Source organism: Mesoplodon bidens (assembly GCF_964165515.1).
Source record: "Mesoplodon bidens genome assembly, chromosome: 4".
In the NCBI taxonomy this organism is placed as follows: Eukaryota; Metazoa; Chordata; class Mammalia; order Artiodactyla; family Ziphiidae; genus Mesoplodon; species Mesoplodon bidens.
In genome coordinates this window covers 63,529,928-63,551,276 of record NC_138160.1, presented here as the reverse complement: position 1 = coordinate 63,551,276, position 21,349 = coordinate 63,529,928, and the positions used below count along the sequence as shown (strand labels likewise).

The 21,349-nt window shown below is 36.1% G+C and overlaps 1 protein-coding gene across 1 annotated transcript in view; it reads right to left on the bottom strand.

Annotated features, from left to right (window-relative positions):
* The window catches only part of SCAMP1 (secretory carrier membrane protein 1), a 107,939-nt gene that overhangs the window by 15,889 nt on the left and 70,701 nt on the right, over positions 1–21,349 (bottom strand). The window contains exons 7-8 of the mRNA XM_081230412.1: positions 10,240–10,341; positions 6,628–6,745 (exon numbers count right to left, since the gene is read on the bottom strand). Of these exons, the coding sequence (XP_081086538.1) occupies positions 6,628–6,745; positions 10,240–10,341 (220 nt within the window). The remainder of the gene's footprint in view (positions 1–6,627; positions 6,746–10,239; positions 10,342–21,349) is intronic.

The following is a 21,349-nucleotide window of genomic DNA, read 5'->3' as shown; positions in this document are numbered from 1 at the left end:
GCTGGGAAAAATGAGTTTTTGAAAATTGTTTCATTCTCATTTTGAGTTTCTGAAAAAACTTCTGGACCTCTAAACCTAATTTTTTCAATTCAACATTTCTTAGAAACTCTCTATGAACCTTCCTGCCCATAGATCTGGGTCAGATACCCTTTCTGTAACCTCTTAAACTACTACTCTAGATTCACACTATTGAAATTCCATTCATCCTTTGAGGTCTACCTTAAATATTGCTGTCCTCCTTCTGCCTGAAGTAGCTGTGGCTCTCCCTTTCGTCAGCACTTCCAAGACTTTTAGGGATGTATATTGTGACTCTTCTTTTGCAGGGTTTATTCACATGTCTTATATCCTACATGCTTTTTAAGTTCCTTGAGGGGAAGTGGCAATTTCCACTCATAGTTATACCCCCAGAACACATAGTAACTTGTGGTAGAAGTCACTGAACAATTATTTGTTTCCATATCTCCCATGGATTAAACAACTGGCCCCAAATCATCCTTAATTATTTAAAAAAAGTTACCAAATAAGTTCAGTACTACTCTAGCAGACTATACCTGTGTTACAAAGTAAAATGCTTATTAGTTTGCAATTACCTCAGAGGTTGTTTTAAAAGTGAACATACTATTTGACACCTACTAGGATGGCTATAATCAGAAAATGGAAAATAAATGTTGGCGAGGATGTAGAAAAATTGGAACCCTTGCACATTGCTTGCAGGAATGAAAAACAGTGCAGTCACTGCAGAAAACAGTTTGATGGCTCCTCAAAAAGCTAAACATAGAATTACCATATGACCACCAAGCAATTCCACTCCTAGGTATATACCCATAAGAACTGAAAGCAGAGACAAAGCAATATTTGTACACCAATATTCATAGTAGCACTACTATTCACAGTAGAAAAAAGATGGAAACAATCCAAGTGTCCATCAACAAACTAATAAACACAATGTAGTATATACACAGATTGGAATATTATTCAGTCATAAAAAAGAATGAAATTCTGACACATGCTACAACATGGATAAACCTTTATGTTAAGTGAAATGAGCCAGACAAAAAAGGAAAATATTGTTTGATTCCAATTATATGAAATATCTAGAATAGGCAAATTCATTGAGCCAGAAAATAGACTAGAGGTTATGAAGGGCTGGTGGTAGGGGGAATTGAAGAGTTACTGCTTAATGACCACAGAATTCCTGTTGCGGTGACGAAAGATGGAAATAGTGGTAATGGTTACACAACATTGTGAATGTAATTAATGCCACTAAATCGTACACTTAAAAATTATTAAAATAGCAAATTTTATGTTTTATGTAGAGCCACAATTTTTAAAAATAATGTAATATACCAAAAAGCATTGAATTATACAATTTAAATGGGTAAACTGCATGATATGTAAGTTACATCTCAGTAATAAAGCCATTAAAATATGCATATAAAGATTATTTGGATGAAAATATCATATGTACAGCATCATAAACTAGCAGATCCACCGAATTTGAAGATGCCTAGGTAAAGATAATTCACAATAATTTAGTTATATTAACTGAGGTTTGGGACCTAATAAGTAACTAGCCTAGTACTTATAGAAAAGGATAACAAAATTAAGATTTGGGCAATCAAAAAAAAAAGTGAACATACTAAGGATACCGACTGATGACAGATATAAACAATCTGCTCAGAGTGCCAATTTTTCTAGGGATTCAAAAGTATTACTGTACCTACTCTGTGTCCCCTGGATGAAGATAAGCAGCATGTGGACTAGCATTTTAATAGGCAATGTGAATCATCTGAAATTGATACCTAATCAGGAAAGACCTTAGTGTTGGATGATTCAGAGAGAGGAAGAGAGAGAAGCAGCATGCCTGTCTGTGATAGTACAGAAAGATATTACAGTAAAATTATCAGCATTCTGTCCTAGATCCAAAATAAATCAGAAAGAAAAGGGGGGGGAGGGTAGTGAACAACTACAATGCTTTCAAAGAAAGTGAAATTCACTTTTAATCTAAGAGGACTATCACTTTATATACAGTAGGATAGCTTCACAAAGCATTTACTGTAAAACACCAATTTAACTAATAAATGAGACTTTTCATTATTGTGGATCTTATACCCCAATTCTATACTCTCACACAAAATAAAAGATTATTTGCAAAACAGATATTTTGGTATAGAAAAAAATTTTTTAAGTACTTTAAAAACTTGTTTTTTAAAGTGAAATAACATTTTCTAAAATTCTTCTGAAGTGCAAAAAAATCACTACTAATAATTATTTTATTAATGTGGACAAAGTCTATTAACAATTTTTTAATTTCATAGAAAAATAACCATTCACAACTAGGTCCCAAAGGAAATACAAATTATGTATTATCTATTTATCTCTAGCATACGAAGTTATTCTAGCTTATATCAATTAAAGGATGGGGGAAATTTTGTATTCCACTGATATATAATCTCCTATGACTCATTCATTTGTTATTTGACCCATTTATAATACCTCTCCCTTAGCCCAAAACTATTATTTAATTCTTTCTAATAGCTTACTATAAAAAGATGGGCCTGTAAAAAAAATATTGTTTGGGAATAATCTAAAAGAAAAATTTAAAAATCTATCTGTGAAAGGTAAGAATTAAACTATTCCCTTATCTATGAAGAGGTACAAGAGACAGATATTCTTGCATTTCAATTATTTTAAATTTGGATTATAAGATGACACTATGGGGAAAACAAAGATACCATAGTGCTCATACTGGGCACTTTAGACACCAATGATTAGCTAACTCCAAATTATGCAGGACTTCAGAATGTCCACAAAATTCTCAAAATTGTATTCATTGCCATTGAAATAAATATATACCACAGAGCACCATTTAGCTGGTACTGGAGACACAGAATAGCCTAATAAAAAGCAACTATTCTAAAGCCAAAACTGTGCACAGATAACTTTTAGAGGGCATTAACTGCTTATGGAAAGCCTGACTCCTAGTGGTTATAAACTATGGCTACATAGCCCCAAAGGACTTTTTTCTTTTAAAATGTCCAGTGTGGGGAATATAGTCAATAATAGAATACCGTTATATGATGACAGATGGTAACTAGACTTACTGTGATGATCATTTTGAAACATACAGAAATATCAGATCAGAAACTAACATAGTGTTGGAGGTCAATTATACTTCAAAAACAAACAAATTCATAGAAAAAGAGATCAGATTTGTAGTTATGAGAGGCGGGGGGTGGGAGAAGGGGAATTGGATAAAGATAGTCAAAAAGGTACAAACTTCCAGTTACAAGATAAATAAGTAATAGAGATGTAATGAACAACATGATAAATATAATTAGCAGTGCTGTATGTTATATATGAAAATTGTTAAGAGAGTAAATCCTAAGAGGTCTCATCACAAGGAAAAACGTTTTAAAAATTTTTATTTTGTATCTATATGAGATGATGAATGTTTGCTATATTTATTTATTTATTTATTTATTTATTTATTTTTTGCGGTACGCAGGCCTCTCACTGCTGTGGCCTCTCCCGTTGCGGAGCACAGGCTCCGGATGCGCAGGCTCAGCGGCCATGGCTCACGGGCCCAGCAACTCCGCAGCATGTGGGATCTTCCTGGACCGGGGCATGAACCCGTGTCCCCTGCATCAGCAGGTGGACTCTCAACAACTGAGCCACCAGGGAAGTCCTGCTATACTTATTAAAAATCATTTCATGATGTATGTAGGTCAAATCATTATGCTGTACACCTTTAACTTATACAGTGCTGTATGCAATTATATCTCAATGAAATTGGAAGAAAAAACAGCAAGTTTTGAGCAAGTATGGAAAAGAAAAGAAAAATCAGGTGTTTTCATTGGATCTCAATTTCTATCAAATTAAAAGACATCCTTGCTGTTACAAATATGAAAGCTGGCTCAAACTATATTTTAGCTTATATTACCTCCATTTATTGTACTTCATAAAATCATCTCATCTAAATTCCTTATTTCACAGACGAAGAATATGAGACTGGAACTAGGTCTTGAAAGAGCACTTGTAAGACTTCAACTGGCAGAGAAGATAAAGTAACCCAGAGGTCAAGAAGCATACCATGAACAAAAACTGAGACAAAGGAATGTACGTGATGTATTTAAAGAAACCAAGCAGTAACTTTGAATGGAGTATAAAGTCTGGATCCGGGAGTTGTGAAAGGTCACCACCAGCCCCACTACCACTACCACCACAATCCCATTCCCCAACCTGAAGTCCACTTCAAAAATCTTCAGTGTGCTGGCTTTGTTTGGGATTTTTTTTAGATTAAAATAGTAACTATACATAAAGTGAACTGAAGGAAGTGGGAATGGGGTATGAGCGACCTGTAAAAAAATCTCTGGGTTAGCTGAGGTTGGAAATGGAAAGGAACAGAAAGATGGAACAGACACTAAGAAAGTATCTAGGAAAGTGAGTAAAAAAGTAATGGAGGCACTGACAAAGTACTGACATAAGTTTTAAATGGAATCACATGAAAAAGTACTTAGAACCACTCATGTATAATAGCTACTTTCCTTTTTAAAACACAACTTCATTGAGATAAATGTTGTACACTATACAATTTACCCTTGTAAAGTGTACAATTCAATGGTTTTTAGTATATTCATAGACCTTTTTCATCATCACACCAAAAAAGAAATTCTATAACCATTTGTAGTCACCCTCTACCCCACCCCTGGTTATAGGCAACCACGAAACGACTTTCTGTCTCTATAGATTTACCTATTTTGGACATTTCATATAAGTGGAATCATACAATGTGTGGTGTTAATAAATGTTTCTTGAATATGAATCAGAACTTCTGGAAGGAGTGCTGGTTCTGAGAAAAGAATGAGTTTATGATGCATTACTGTGAGATGATGATACCAATCAACTGGAGATATAAACGGTCACCTGAAGATGCAACTAAATGTTTGTGAAAAGCATTGTCTTTCAACTCCAACATTCTAGTTCATGCAGGTAGGGAAGAAACTGAAACAATGAGGCAGGTTGAAATTCCCAAGGAAAAAATACTGTAGAGCAAGCACAAAGAGCAGAGACCTGACTGCATTTAAGAAGACCTTTACTTAAGAGCTGAACAAAGAAATGAAGGAGAAAGACTAGCCTCAGAGGCAGGAATATCAGAACATAACCATAAAGGCTGAGGAAGAGGGGCCACCTGTAGAATAGAAGGCTTCAGCATCCAAGGAGGAGGAAAATGGAAAAAAAGGCTGGTATAGGATCTAGTAACTTTAGAAAGCGGAGTTTCAATAGTTATGTATGTGTATTTCTAAAAAGAAGTAAAAGCTTTTAAGAGGGAAAATGAGTAACAAAATATGGACAGAAAGAACATAGCCTAGGTTTCACAGTTTTGAGAAGGATTAAAGACAAATGTACAAGCAAAATATTTCAAGAATGCAGTTTTCTTAAATATAAGGTACAGTTATTTCTGTGCAATCCTTGTACATATTCCCAAGTTGCCATAGAGTAAAAAAAAACAAAGAAAAAATGTTTTAAGGACTTATTTTCATTAATGTGAGACCCACCAAAAAGTATTATTTTAAAACATAGGTGTTATTCACAGGGTCTCTATATTATGTTGGAACATGTGTAGAATATCAAAAATACATACCCAAGGCACGATAAAACTTTATATATAAAAAACCTGACCTTTCTCCCACCCTATGGAATGATTTTCTTTAAGGCAGTGAAAACAGCCATGGGAATTTGACAGGAGGAGGCGCAGTCATCCCTCAGTATCTGTGGGTACGGGTTCCATGATACCCTCATCCCCACGCCCATGGGTACCACAATCTGAGGGTGTTCAAGTCCCTTATACAAAGTGGCGTAGTATTTGCAGGTGACCTACGCACATCCTCTCCACATCTGTCCCATATGTATACTTGAAATCATCTCTAGATTACTTATAAAACCTAACATAATGTAAATGTTATATAAATAGTTGTAAAAACAATGTAAATAGTTGCCATTGTGTGGCAAATTCAAGTTTTGCTTTTTGGAACTTCCTGGAATTTGTTTTTCCCTAATATTTTCAATCCACAGTTGCTCAAATTAGATAATGTGGAACATGTGGATATAGAGGGCCAACTGTATAGCTAAGATAATTGGGCAGTTACTAAAAATAAAATTCAGTCCATAATCCAGCCTGAATCTGTTACCAGCTCACTTTATACTCTTAGATAAAATAATTTAGTGTCTTTAAATTTTAAATACAAATAAAATGCATATACTACACAAGAGATTTACTTCTATTTATTAATCAGTCTACTATGTTTCATATTCAAAAAAAATCAGAATATATAAAAAGATACAAATTTTAAAAATGAGATTGACTCTTCAATTGATAAAAGAAGCCCTCAGTTAACAGAATTTAAAAATATTCCCTATCTATGGGAAACATTAAACGTGATGCAATTTTCTAAAATTTATCTATGCATAACTTTTAATTGTAAAAAGTAATCCTCAGAGAGCAAACTTGCATAAGAACAACAAACAAATGGCTTGAGGTTACACTAAATAAAGAGCAAAATGGGAAAATGAGAACTGAATATCAGGCTCACTAAAAAAAATTTACAGACATAAAATTTCACTTACCTTTTTAAACATAACTAGTGAGATGACTGCTGATGCTGTGAAAAGTGCTGCTATGATTATCATCATGATTCCAACAGGAATACTTTTGTTGAGACCAGTAAGGGATGAAATCCAACCGCTATGAAATTAAAAGAAGAAAACTAAAATTAGGCAAGTAAGTTAATGCACAATTTTTAAAAACAGCATAATAACTAACACATTTTCAGCACTTAAAATCCAGGCAACATCCAAGTTCTTTACATGTATTAACTCATTTAATTCTCACAACAACCCGCTACGATGTATGCTATTTTTTTTTTTTTTTTTTTGCGGTACGCAGGCCTCTCACTGTCGTGGCCTCTCCCGTTGCGGAGCACAGGCTCCGGACGCGTAGGCTCAGCGGCCATGGCTCACGGGCCTAGCCACTCCGCAGCATGCGGGATCTTCCCAGACCGGGGCATGAACCCGTGTCCCCTGCGTCGGCAGGCGGACCCTCAACCACTGTGCCACCAGGGAAGCCCCTGCTATTTTTAATCCCTATTTTACAGATAAAAAACTGAGTCACCAAGATTATTCAGTAACTTGCCCAAGGTCACACAGCTAATAAAAACAGCACAGTCTGAATTCAAACCTAAACACCAAAATCCAGAGCCTTAAATGTGTACCATGAGATTTTACATTTTTTAAGCCTATGATTTCATTATTATTTTTTAAAGTTCATTTTAAATTCTGCTTAATTATGTAAAAAAAATATTTGAGAACCATATATTCAACAAAGGGCTAGTATCCAAAATATACAAAGAAACTTCAAAGCTCAATAGTAAAAATAAATTCTTAAAATTAAAAAGTTTCAATTAGAAAATGGGCAAAGGACTTCCGTGGTGGTCAGTGGTTAAGAATCCACCTGCCAATGCAGGGGACACGTGTTCGATCCCTGGTCGGGGAAGATCCCACATGCCGTAGGGCAACTAAGCCCTGCACCACAACGACTGAGCCTACATGCCACAACTACTGAAGCCCACGCACTCTGGGGCCCGCGTGCCACACTACTGAGCCTGCGTGCTGCAACTACTGAAGCCCGCGTACCTAGAGCCCATGCTCCACAACAAGAGAAGCCACCACCACAATGAGAAGCCCGCGTACCGCAACGAAGAGTAGCCCCCCACTCGCCTCAACTAGAGAAAAGCCCACACGCAGCAATGAAGACCAGTGCAACCAAAAAAAAAAAAGAAAATGGGCAAAGACATGAAGAGACATTTCACCAAGAGGATAGATAGATGACAAATAAGCACATGAAAAGATAAAACGTCATGAGTCATTAAGGAAATAAATATTAAAACCACAGCAAGATATCATTACACACCTATCAGAACAGCTTAAAAAAAGAAGTAGTGACAACACGAGAGGCTGGTGAGGATGTGGAGGCTGAATCACTCATATGTTGTAGTTGGGACTGTAAAATGGTACAGCCATTTTGGAAAAGACTGTCAGTTTTTTAAAAACACTGAACAGGGAATTCCCTAGCAGGTCCAGTGGTTAGGACTCCCTTGGCTTTTATTGCCAAGGGCCTGGGTTCAATCCCTGGTCAAGGAACTAAGATCCCACAAGTTGTGGTATGCAGCCAAAAAAAAAAGAATCATCTATAAATAAATAAATAAATAAATAATTTAAAACACTAAACATGCAACTTCCATATGAACCAACAATTACATTCTTCTCTTGGGTATTTATCACAGAGAAATGAAAACTTATGTTCACATAAAAACTTGTTCACGAATGTTTTTAGCAGAATAGCCCCAAACCAGGAACAATCCAAGGTCCCTTGGACTTGTGAATGGTTAAACAAACTGTGGTCCATCCATACCATGGATGCTGCTCAGGAATAAAAAGGGATGAACTACTGAGACACAACAACCTGGATAAATCTCCAGAGCATTATGTTTAGTGAAAAAAGCTAAAGTTTACAAACTGTATGATTCCATTTATATAACATTCTTGAAATGACAAGCAGATTAGTGATTGCTGGGGTTAAGGTGGGAAGTAAGTGCGGCTATAACGGGCAGCATAAAGGATCCTCTGGTGATGGGAATGTCCTGTGTCTTCACTGAATCAATGTCAAGATCCTGATTTTGATATTATACCATAGTTTTACAATATGTTACCACTGGGGAAAACTGGATAAAGGATACTTGGGATCTCTCTGCATTATTTCTTGTAACTGTCTGTGACTCTACAATTATCTGAAAATAAAGAGTCTAATTTTTTAAAGTCTGCTAAATTACATGAGGTCTATCTTACAACAGGTCACCTTGTATGCACCCTCACTAGCAGATTCCTGTGCTATTTAGTCACCTCACAGGCTGCTGTGCTCAATTTTAACACTTTTTTCTAAGTCTGCTCTAAAAAGCAAAAGAAGGGCTTCCCTGGTGGCGCAGTGGTTCAGAATCCACCTGCCAATGCAGGGGACACCGGTTAGAGCCCTGGTCTGGGAAGATCCCACATGCCGCGGAGCAACTAAGCCTGTGCGCCACAAATACTGAACCTGCGTGCTACAACTACGGAAGCCCACACGCCTAGAGCCCGTGCTCCAGAACAAGAGAAGCCACCGCAATGAGAAGCCCGTGCACCGGAACGAAGAGCAGACCCCGCTCACTGCAACTAGAGAAAGCCCGCATGCAGCAACGAAGACCCAATGTAGCCAAAAATAAATAAATTTATTTAAAAAAAAAAAAGCAAAAGAAATTATTTAGGTTTCATTAGAATACAAAAAGTGCTGTTAACATAAGCAGTGTATTTTTTAAATTAAACATTTAAAACATTTCCTTTCTCTCAAATGCTAAAGACTAAACACTTTTTAAAATCATAATGAATGCTACTCTTTCCTAGAACTGATTTAAAATACCCAAATAAATTCTCTGCATGTATATATGCCCGTTAGATCTGCAAAGCTATCAACAGTTGTCTGACTTCCAGTGACTACTCTAATTCAGTAGCATACTAAATGTTAAGTCTTCAAATACACTCTAGTTACATGATCGTTTCAGTTTATGTACGTAGCGCAGCAAAGTTGCCTCGCACATGCTTTTAGCTTATAAAAATTCAACTGTACACAATGGTTGTAAGAGAAAGAAGAGAGGGAGGGATGATTTTATACATAGGTACTCTTCTATGCACCACTTCATTCAAGGAATGTTTGTTCCAGAGTGTCTGAAGAGAGATATAAATCTATGACCTTCTAACCTGTGTCCAAATAGTCTCAGTTTCTGAGGGTCCCCCACTGAGCGAGCATTTTGCCAGGCTAAGAATGATTCTATTTGTTTAAAGATATATCCATATATGTGCATGCAGTGACTCCACTTTTCAAAGACGTGTGTATGTGTGCACACACACATTTGTGTGTGTATGAAAATATATGTTTGTATACCTAAAATAGTGCTTTACACATAACAGATAGCCTTTTCTTAAATTCCTTCAAAGGTTATTCCTTAGGAAACTTTTAAATTGCATTTTTTATTATTTGTATACTTTTGCTAATCTGGTTTTTCTATGTCAAATATTTTTAGGAATCCAAAAATTATATTAGGATACTAGATGAACAGATTATAACTAGAGTAATTAAAGTAAATGACTTACCAGTTACCCCAATTATGAAATCCTGCAGCCTGGAGTACATGTACAGCAAACTGACAAATATAGACGAAAAAGAATACAAAGAATCTGAATGAACTGTCACTCCTGTTTTTAAAAAGGAGAAGAGTAGGGAGAAAAAGAAAGGGGAAAATGTCATTGTTCTCAATGCCTTTACATTCACTTGTAGACTGACATTCAAACATTAAAAAATATTTTTAAAAATACCAGTGGCAACTACCTGAGACTTGAAATTAAAATAACATAATAATGTATGTGAACCGTTTATCCAAATACTAGACGATGTTGTTATTATGATTCCAGCCTCACTTTGTCTTTTCAATTTCCAACTGCACCGCAAAACATCTTGGCAAAAGAAAAATTATTTTGTTTTCCTTTTATTTTTTATCAAATAGCTTCACTGAATTATAATTAACATACAATAAACTGCAAGTATTTATAATATACAATTCGGTAAGGTTTGACATAAGTATATAACTATGAACCTTCTCTAATCAAAATAGTGAACATATTCCAAATTTTTCCTTGTGTTCCTGGTTAATCCCTCCCTCCCCACCCACTGCTTTCAGTCACTATAAATTCGTATTTCAGAGTTTTATTTAAATGGGAATCATACAGTATACACTTTTTTCTTGTCTGCCTTCTTTCATTCAGTACATTTTCAGATTCACTCATGTTGCTGCACGTAACAAAAGTCCATTCTTTTTCATTGCTGAGTAATATTCCATTGTATAGCACCACCACAGTTTGTTTACTCATTCACCTGTTGATGATCAGTTAGATTGTTTCTAGTTTTTTACTTCTATAAATAAAGCTGCCATGGACATTCATGCATATGTCTACATATGAACATATATTTCTTTTTCTCCTGGGTAACTACCTAGAAGTGGAATGGCTAGAACACATAGACAGAAGTTTAACTTTTTTTTTTAAATTAATTAATTTTATTTTTGGCTGTGTTGGGTCTTCGTTGTTGCGTGCAGGCTTTCTCTAGTTGCGGCGAGTGGGGGCTACTCTTCGTTGCAGTGCACGGGCTTCTCATTGCAGTGGCTTCTCTCGTTGCGGAGCATGGACTCTAGGCACATGGGCTTCAGTAGTTGTGGCATGCGGGCTTCAGCAGTTGTGGCACATGGGCTCTAGAGCGCAGGTTCAGTAGTTGTGGTGCGTGGGGCTTAGCTGCTCTGCAGCATGTGGGATCTTCCCGGACCAGGGCGCAAACCCGTGTCCCCTTCATTGGCAGGCAGATTCTTAACCACTGTGCCACCAGGGAAATCCCAAGAGTGTCTTTTAAAGAACAAAAATTGGATTTCATAAAAAGACAAAACTTATCAATTTGTTCTTTTATGGATCTTGATTTTATTGCTGTATCTAAGAAATCTGTGCCAAAGACAAGGACACAGTTTTTTTTCTTGTCTTTCTCCAGAAGTTTTATATTTTTTTGGTTTTACATTTAAGTCTATGTCCCTTTTTTAGTTAATTTTTAAAATATAGTATGAGGTATGGACTAAAGTTCTTTTTTGCATACAGATACGCAATTATTCCAGCATAATTTCTTAAAAAGACCATCCTTTCTATACTGTATTACCTTTGTACCTTTCTAAAAAATCAGTAATATATATATGGGTGCGTTTATTTCTGGACACTCTATTCTGTCTTATTGTTCTATATGTCAACGTTTATGTCAATACAATTACCTGGGTTTTCTAATAAGTCTTCAAATTTGTAGTGTTAATCTTCTAACTTTGTTGTCCTTTTTCAAAGTTGTTGTGGCATTCTAGACTATTACATTCCTATATACATTTTAGAATCACCTTGTTCATTTCTATAAAACAACATGCAGGGATTTTTACTGGGATTGCATCACATCTATAGATCCATTTTGAGAGAATTCACATCATCATAATGTTGAGTCTTCCAATCCATTAACAAGGTATATCTCTCCATTTATATTTTCTGCATAGATGATTATGTAATCTGTGAATAAAGACAGTTTTACTTTTTCCTTCCTAATTTGATGCCTCTTACTTGGTTTTCCAGCCTGTTTATACTGCCTAAAACTTCCATTTCAATTTGAATATAAGTGGTGAGAATGAACATCCTTATCTTGTTCTTGATCTTAAGCAGAAACCCCTTTCAGTCTTTCACCATTAAGTATGATGTTAGCTGTTACAGTTTTTCATAGATGCCCTTTATCAAGTTGAGAAAGTTACCTTTTATTCCCAGTTTATTGAGTGTTTTTATCATGAAAGTGATTGTTGTTAGATTTTGTCAAATGCTTTTTCTGTATCAATTAAGATGATCATGTGGGGCCTCCCTGGTGGCACACTGGTTGAGAGTCTGCCTGCCGATGCAGGGGACACGGGTTCGTGCCCCGGTCCGGGAAGATCCCACATGCCGCGGAGCGGCTGGGCCCGTGAGCCATGGCTGCTGAGCCTGCGCGTCCGGAGCCTGTGCTCCGCAACGGGAGAGGCCACAGCAGTGTGAGGCCCGTGTACCGCAAAAAAAAAAAAAACAACAAGATGATCATGTGGTTTTTCTATTTTAGTTTGTAATATGGTGAATTACAATAACTAATTTTCTAATATTAAACCAACCTTGAATTCCAAGAATAAGCTGCACCCACTTGATCATGACACAGTATCTTTAAACATACTGTTGAATTTGATTTGTTTGGCAAGATTTTCAAATGTCCTAAGTTTACTCCATTCCTGTTCATCCCAGTGACTATTCCAACCCCAAAACACATTTTTGGAAGTCTTCATTAGAGAAGATTTGTCCCTTCCACTTCATTTACTTATCATTTGTTTATGTGAGCATGGCTCATAGATATTTTTTTTCTTGTTAATTATTATCTTGCTTTATTATCTATGTACCAAGAAACCAGAATATCAGAATGGTTAAAATTATATATGTAATATATTCTCTGAATAAGGGCCTCATAAATAGACTAATTCTAAAGGCTTCACAACAGCTATTTCAGTTACCGAAGACGGATCTTTCTACTTAGTTCCAAGCTCACAGATATAGTCTAGAAGCTGAAACTGCCTAATAACAACCTCTAAGAAATCTATTACAAGGTACAGAGTATGTTTTAAAATTTAAGCTGTCCTACTAAAAAGGAACTACTTCTAAAACATTGCTCTCAAATACAAATGGAGGAAGGTAAAAATTGGTTCGCCTTCCTCTTTTATAGGTACAGTTAGTACCTATAAAAGCACAGCTAGTATACTAAGTTGATGAAATGGAAACCTCAGAGCCCTTAAAACTCATTTTTTCTACTTTTACTATTGAAGGAGGCTAAATATCTTTCTTGATGGACTGTGTTTGCCTCATTTTATCAACCAACTTTCCTGTTTCTGGACAAGGAGACAGTAAAATTCATTTTGTGTACATTTACCATGCTAATACAAATGATTATTTTAAAAATATTTCAACTTTCTCTGAGATTTAAACTCCATGTGCCAGCACTTACTCAACTATCTGGACTCTTACAAGGTCTTACAACTATCTGGACTCTTACAAGAGTGCACAAATCTTCCTCTATCTAATCTGTCCAAATTATTACAAATGTAAAATCAAATTCAAATTTTTTTTTTTTGTAGACACATTCTTTGTGTGGCCAAAAATCCTGTTTGCGGTGGTCACACCACAAGTAGATTAGAATGTGGGGCAGCCCAACAAACAAGTGTTAATTTAAATTTATTTATTTACTTATTTTTGCTGTGTTGGGTCTTCGTTTCTGTGTGAAGGCTTTCTCCAGTTGCGGCAAGCGGGGGCCACTCTTCATTGCGGTGCACAGGCCTCTCCCTATCGCGGCCTCTCTTGCTTCGGAGCACAGGCTCCAGACGCGTAGGCTCAGCAGTTGTGGCTCACGGGCCCATTTGCTCCGCGGCATGTGGGATCTTCCCAGACCAGGGCTCGAACCCACGCCCCCTGCATTGGCAGGCAGATTCTCAACCACTGCACCACCAGGGAAGCCCCCAAATTCAAATTTTTAAAAGGTTACTTTGTTTTTAACTATACAAGCAGTCACTGAAAATATAGTTCTTCACATCAAAACAATATAAAAGGGCTTCCCTGGTGGCGCAATGGTTGAGAGTCCGCCTGCCAATGCAGGGGACGTGGGTTCGTGCCCCGGTCCGGGAAGATCCCATATGCCGTGGAGCGGCTGGGCCCGTGAGCCACGGCTGCTGAGCCTGTGCATCTGGAGCCTGTGCTCCGCAATGGGAGAGGCCACAACAGTGAGAGGCCCGCGTACCGCAAAAAAATAAAATTAAATTAAATTAAAATTTAAAAAAAAATTTTTTAAATAAAAAAGTGAATCTGACTCCCCTGTGAAAACGATTTTACAATACCGGGTTTCAATTCCCTGTCAAAAGCCTAAAATTTATTAAAGACATATGCAAAAAACTGAGGTAGTCATAGTGCTAGAAAGCACATTCAGTATAAATAATTTCCCGTATACTAAACAGTAGAAAACTCTGTGAAGTGTAAACTTAAACAATACAATCATCACATGAATTTCAAGTTCATTTGAGTTGCTTTAAGAGCCAGGTAAGGCTGCGAAGCTCTTACAGGGCCAGATAACCACTCCCCACCCCTCAAGTGGAGGGCTGTACCAGAGCCAGAATCAGAAAAGGTCCAGAAGAAAAAACATCATTGCGGGTGTAGACAATGTCTATTGGCATACCAAAGCAAAGGCGATGGGTCTTGTATATAGAAAGAGGTTACAAAGCCGACTGTTTAAACAACCCAGCTTGTACACAGCCATTTTAATCCAAAGAAGAAAGAGAAGAACTACAGTTAGAAAAACACTATCAACTGACTTAAGCTAAGTAGTTTTAAATTGTAATCCGCCTCAGTTTACAGTGAAGTACCTGTATTCAAGTATTTTGAATATTTATTCATAATAGATCCAACTATGTAACCAATTTCTTCATCAGAATAGATAACTAAATAATAAAAGCTTCCTATTGCTTGCCATCCTAGCTCTTCCAGATCAAAGCCTATTGGAAAACTTAATCTCAAATAAGCCAGTTGTTTTTGGTTTAACTGTCTTCAAATAACATACTGACAAGTTATAGTACACCTTTCATAAAAATATCCTTCCCTATATTATTATTAAAAATCTCAGAAAAACTGTATTAAGATCACATAAACCTTTTATTTCACATTACATATCAATAACAGAGATTAATCACAACTACAGTTTGAGGAATCAGGGAAGACAAAGTATTTCATTATTTTAAAAGGGAGAACAGAAATTTTACATTTAACCAAAATAAATGGGTACAACTTAACTAAAGTACTAAACGTTTTACTTTTGGTAACTCAGCATAGTAGTTAAGAGCATGTAGCTTTAGAGAAAGATTTGAGTTTGAATCCAGACTCTTCCAGTTAAAGTTGTGTAACTTCAAAGAAAATTTAGGCCTAAATCTGAGATTTTCTATTTGCAAAATAGGAACAACAGTGGAATCTACCTTTATATGGATGAAATAATACATGTAAAGTGCTTAGTGGGGGATGTACAGGCACATAGGAAACAATCAATAAATGTTACTTGTTGGTACCTCTCTTACACCAGTACAGTACTGCACTGCAAACAATTTTGCTCACAGAAGTAATATTCTGCTTACAGCAGTGACATTTGGCTTCTGATAAAATCTTGAAATTTTCTGGGACATGGGTGGTAACTTCATTATTACCAGAATCAAGTAATACATGAAATTCCTGATGATGCAGATGATGTAAAGGCAATAGAATAAAAAGGAACCTAAGAAATACAGCTGCTTTCCTTGTCTTAGTCACTTTAAGATGCAAGGCTATCTAAACCAGCCTCATTCTCCCCCTAATGCTTTTGTGCCAAAATCAATTCTTTCTCCAAGAACAGGGTTCCATAAGTAGGCTTTAAAAGGCAGCACCATGAACCCACCCAAATTGTGCATAATATTTTGCATGTCTGCATCTTTTTAGGAAGAGGAGTCACAAATTTTAGATTCCCATTGGAATCTGTGATATAAAATCTATTAAGAACACTCACTAGCCTAAACTAAAATGCATAGAACTGGGATGGAAGGGACCCTAGACTTTGTCTTCTTTCCATCTGTGTTCTGCTAAAAGCAGGGGGCATAATAAAAAGTTTGTATGTAATGAAATTTTAAACTTGGACAATTTTAAACCTAGTCCACAACCTGGGTTCAAGCTTTGGATCTTCTATACTTAATTGACTCCCTATTTTGCAATATCAGCTAACATTTGTTCAACATTATGTGCCAGGAACCATGGCAAACACATGCATTACCCATTTAATGCTTACATTACCCCCATGAGGTAGACACTAATATTGATTCCATTTTACTGATGAATAAACAGATTCAGAGAGGTTAAATGATCCAAAAACAGAGCTAGTAACAGAAATGCTGAGACCTGTCTGTGTACACTGATGTTTTTAACCATGTGGTAAAACTAACTCTAGGATGTTATTTTAATTCCATCTTGTCCAAGAAAGCTAATCATCAATCAAAAGAATACCACTATCTACATTAAATTAATCCCAAATGCTCAGTCTTTCTTATATGAGAAGATTATAAATTTTTTCATTTGTAATAGTTTAGGTTCTTTAAAATACTTCCTTTTAGAAAAAGTCAGGGAGGATACAATAGACAGAATAGTATTTTGCAGGTAATAAGAAAATAAGGACTAAAATTTACTAAAACTTTTACTTGATTAGTCAAAGATTTTCTTGAGTGACAACTAAAATCTCACAGTTGAATTGCAATTCAATTTAGAAAGCATTAAACAGCTAAACACAGCCAATAGCCAACCATTTTCAAATTACCTTTGAACAGCAAAACTAATTAATTTAAAGCAAAATAGAAGTCAAGTTAACATTGGTTAGACTCTAGGTCACAATTAAACTGTTTTCATCATATTACACAAGGCTCTTATCAAAGAGAAAACTTAAGAACATATATTTTTTTCCTACAAATATGCCTCTAAGACACTTCTGTCAACAAAGAATACTGAACAATAATACAGCTTGAGTTTTGAGGTATCTAGCACTCTTATTTTACATAAGAAATTTAAAATAACTATGATTAATATGCTCAAGACTCCAGTCAAAAAGGTAGATACCATGAATGAAGAGGACTCTCAGCATATAAGCTATAGAAAATAAGCAAATGACTATGGTAGAAATGAAAACCATGGTAATAGACATGAAGAATACCTTGGACAAGCTCATCAATACACTCAATACAGCTGAGGGTGAACTTGTAGAAGCTATACAAACTGAAATGCAAGGATTAAAAGAGTGGACAAAACAAGAACAGAGCATCTAAGAGCTGAAGGACAATATCAAGCAGTCTGACATGCATATAACAGGAATTCCAGAAAAAAAAAGAAGTGGCAGAAGAATTACCTAAACAGATAATGACTGAGAATTTTCCAAAATTAACTAAATACTCCAAATGACAAATCCAAGAACATTAGAGAACACTAAAGATACACACCAAAACACACACAAATGAACACACAAACATGCACATCATAATCAAAATGCCCAAAATCAGAAATAAGGAAAAAATCTTGAAGGCAGAAAGAGAAAAAATACTTTAAAAACAGAACAAGAATTATAACAGACATCTCATCAAAAGCTCTGCAAGCCAGAATACATCAAAGTGACGTGTTTAAAATATGGAAAGAAAAAAAAAACTGAACTCAGAATTTTATACCCAGTAAAAATATCTTTCAAAAATGAAAAACTAGGGCTTCCCTGGTGGGAACTTCTCAACAGTGGTTGAGAGTCCGCCTGCCGATGCAGGGGACACGTGTTCGTGCCCCGGTCTGGGAAGATCCCACATGCCACGGAGCGGCTGGGCCCGTGAGCCATGGCCGCTGAGCCTATGCATCCGGAGCCTGTGCTCTGCAACGGGAGAGGCCACAACAGTGAGAGGCCCACGTACCGCAAAGAAAAAAAAAAAAAAAAAAGAAAAACTAAAGGACTGGTTACCAGCAGACTTGTACTAAAAGAAATATTTAACAAAATTCTTCTGACAAAACAATTATGATATGAGACAGAAACATGGGTCTAAACAAGAAAATGAAAAGTGATGAAATGGCTTTAATGAAGTCCATTATAAAATTCATTTCTATTTTTAATTTTTATAAGAGACAACTGCCTGAAGCAAAAGTAATTGCAATGCATTGTGTATTTCTAGTGTATGTAAAAATAAAATACCTACCAAAAATAGCACAAAGAACTGGGGAAGAAAATGGGAGTAATCTTTTGGGATGTCCTCACAGTACACATGAATAGGAATATTATAATTTGGACATAGACCAAGACAATTAAAAATGTATACTATAAAAACTCAGGCATCACTAAAAACGATTTTGATAAGAGGTAGAAATAATGAAGACATAGGAGAACATAAAATTATTTACAAATACTCAATTGATCCAGAAGAAGACAAAAAGGAATAAAAAAGAAACAACAGTTGGAACTAATAGAAAATAGTTTGTAAAAAGACAGATTCTAATCTAATCAGATCAATAAATGTAAATGGCATAAATGCACAATTAATATAGATAAACTGCCAACTTGGATGCAAAAGCAAGACCCAAATAAAGATTGCCTACAAAAAAAGTCACTATAAATATAAAAACATTAGTAGGTTAAAGGTAAAAGAATAGAAAAAGATATAATATGCAAACATAAATTAAAAGAAAGCTGGAATAGTTGTCATAATATCAGATAAAACAGATGACATAAAAGGATTATTATACCAGCGATAATGAGGGAAACTACATAATGATAAGGAATTCAAAGCACAAAGAAAACATATCATAAATATATATCTACTTAACAAGAGTGTCCAACTCCATGAAGATAAAACTAAAAGAAGAGAAAAATCCATAATTAAAGTTGGAAATTTCAACATTTTGTCAATTCTCAGGAACTGACAAAACAAGCAGACAAAAAATCAGTATGAATAGAAGAAGACCTGAACAACACTATCAACCATTTTGACCACACTGATATTAACAGAACATTTCATCCAACCAAAGCAGAATATACATTCTTTCAAGTGTACACAGAAGGAAGTGTCAGTTTCAGAGTTTTTAAATCCCCAGCACTGCTACATTCTCTATGGATTTTCATATCAGCTTCTACCCTCAATCTATTCTATATTATTATGGTTGAAAATTAAGAAAATCAGCTTTACACAGATATACAGTTAGAAAAGGGAGAACCTTAAGCTCTCTGAAAGGAGAATACCAAGGGTCCTTTCATCACACTAGAAAAACTACTATAAAATAAGCCACATAAAAATTAACAGACCATTTTCCTTCTCACTCTCAACACCCAGCTGGTACAGAACTCTGTAATGAATAGTAAGCTCTTAACTACTGTGGATAAAGAACTATTCAAGAAATAAACATTGCCAGTAAATATAGCCGACCTTTGAACAACGGGTTAGGCGTTCGGACCCCACCCCCACCCCAGTCAAAAATCCGTATAGAACTTTACAGTCAGCCCTCTGTATCCAAGGTTCCACCTCCACATATTCAACCAACTATGGACCATGTAGTACTGTAGTAGTATTTATTGAATAAAATCCACGTATAAGCGGACCCAAGCAGTTCAAACCCATTTGTTCAAGGTTCAACTGTATTCTAAGATTAATTAACCCACTGAACAGAGATCACTGAGTTACCTAGATTCTCTGCATATTAAATAATAATGTAAACATAATAAAGTAGAAAGGAAAACAGGAGCCCTAAATTTCCAGTCTGAAGGCCTAGGTGAAAATCTTAGCAACTAATGAGCCACTAGAAAGATTCTAAACATTAAACAATATAAAGTACTGAACAAGACTTGTAGACTCTAAAGCACTATATATTTATATACACATGTAAGAAGCTAAACAGTAGGTTCCTCTTGCAGGTATAGAAAGAATATTACCCTTCCTTAAGATAAATTTAATATGAGACTTCACTTTGGAATCAAAAAAGAAAAATTCTCTTTTTCTGGTTATACAAACAGGATGAAAAAGAGTCAAGTTAATTACAAAAGTCAGTATTTTAACGTACATTAAACTAACTTGAAAGACTATTTAAACAACATAAAAATGAACTAATATCAACTCCTGAGCTTTGGATGTTTTTACACTTAAAATCAAATATAAAGTATCTTTTTACAGAAAAAATTTGATTGACTTTCTGGTTCATACACTAGTATAACACTTTTCAAGATGTTAAAATAGTGTTATAGTTCAATTATATTTAATTTTTAATTTCAATTAGCAAAATATTCCAACATAAAAGGTGCAATATCCCTACATATACTAAGTATGTTCTAAAGAAACAGGACCAAAAATATACTGTCTACTGCCCAGAGATAGCTTACTTTTAAAAAGTATACCTGAGGGACTTCCCTGGTGGTCCAGTGGTAAAGAATCCACCTTATAATGCAGGGGATGCAGGTTCGATCCCTGGTCAGGGAACTATGATCCCACAATGCCACGGGAAAACTAAGCCCGCACGCCACAACTACTGAGCTTGCACGCCTCAACTAGAGAGCCTGCATGCCACAAACTACAGAGCCCATGCGCTCTGGAGCCCGCACACGACAACTAGAGAGAAGCCTGCGCACTGCAATGAAGAGCCTGCACACCACAACGAAAGATCCTGCGTGCCACAACTAAGAGACACAACGCAGCCAAAAATAAAATAAATAATAAATCTTAAAAAAGAAAAAGTAGGGCTTCCCTGGTAGCGCAGTGGTTGAGAGTCCGCCTGCCGATGCAGGGGACACGGGTTCGTGCCCCGGTCTGGGAAGATCCCACATGCCGCAGAGCGGCTGGGCCCGTGAGCCATGGCTGCTGAGCCTACGCGTCCAGAGCCTGTGCTCCGCAACGGGAGAGGCCACAACAGTGAGAGGCCCGCGTACCGCAAAAAAAAAAAAAAAAAAAAGAAAAAGTATACCTGGAAGAAGCTTAGAAGTAGCAAACCATCCTACCTACAAGTAAAAAGCTGAACAAACTGAAAAGTCAACAACTCTTCTTAGATCTGAAAGAGAAGTGAAGCCAGA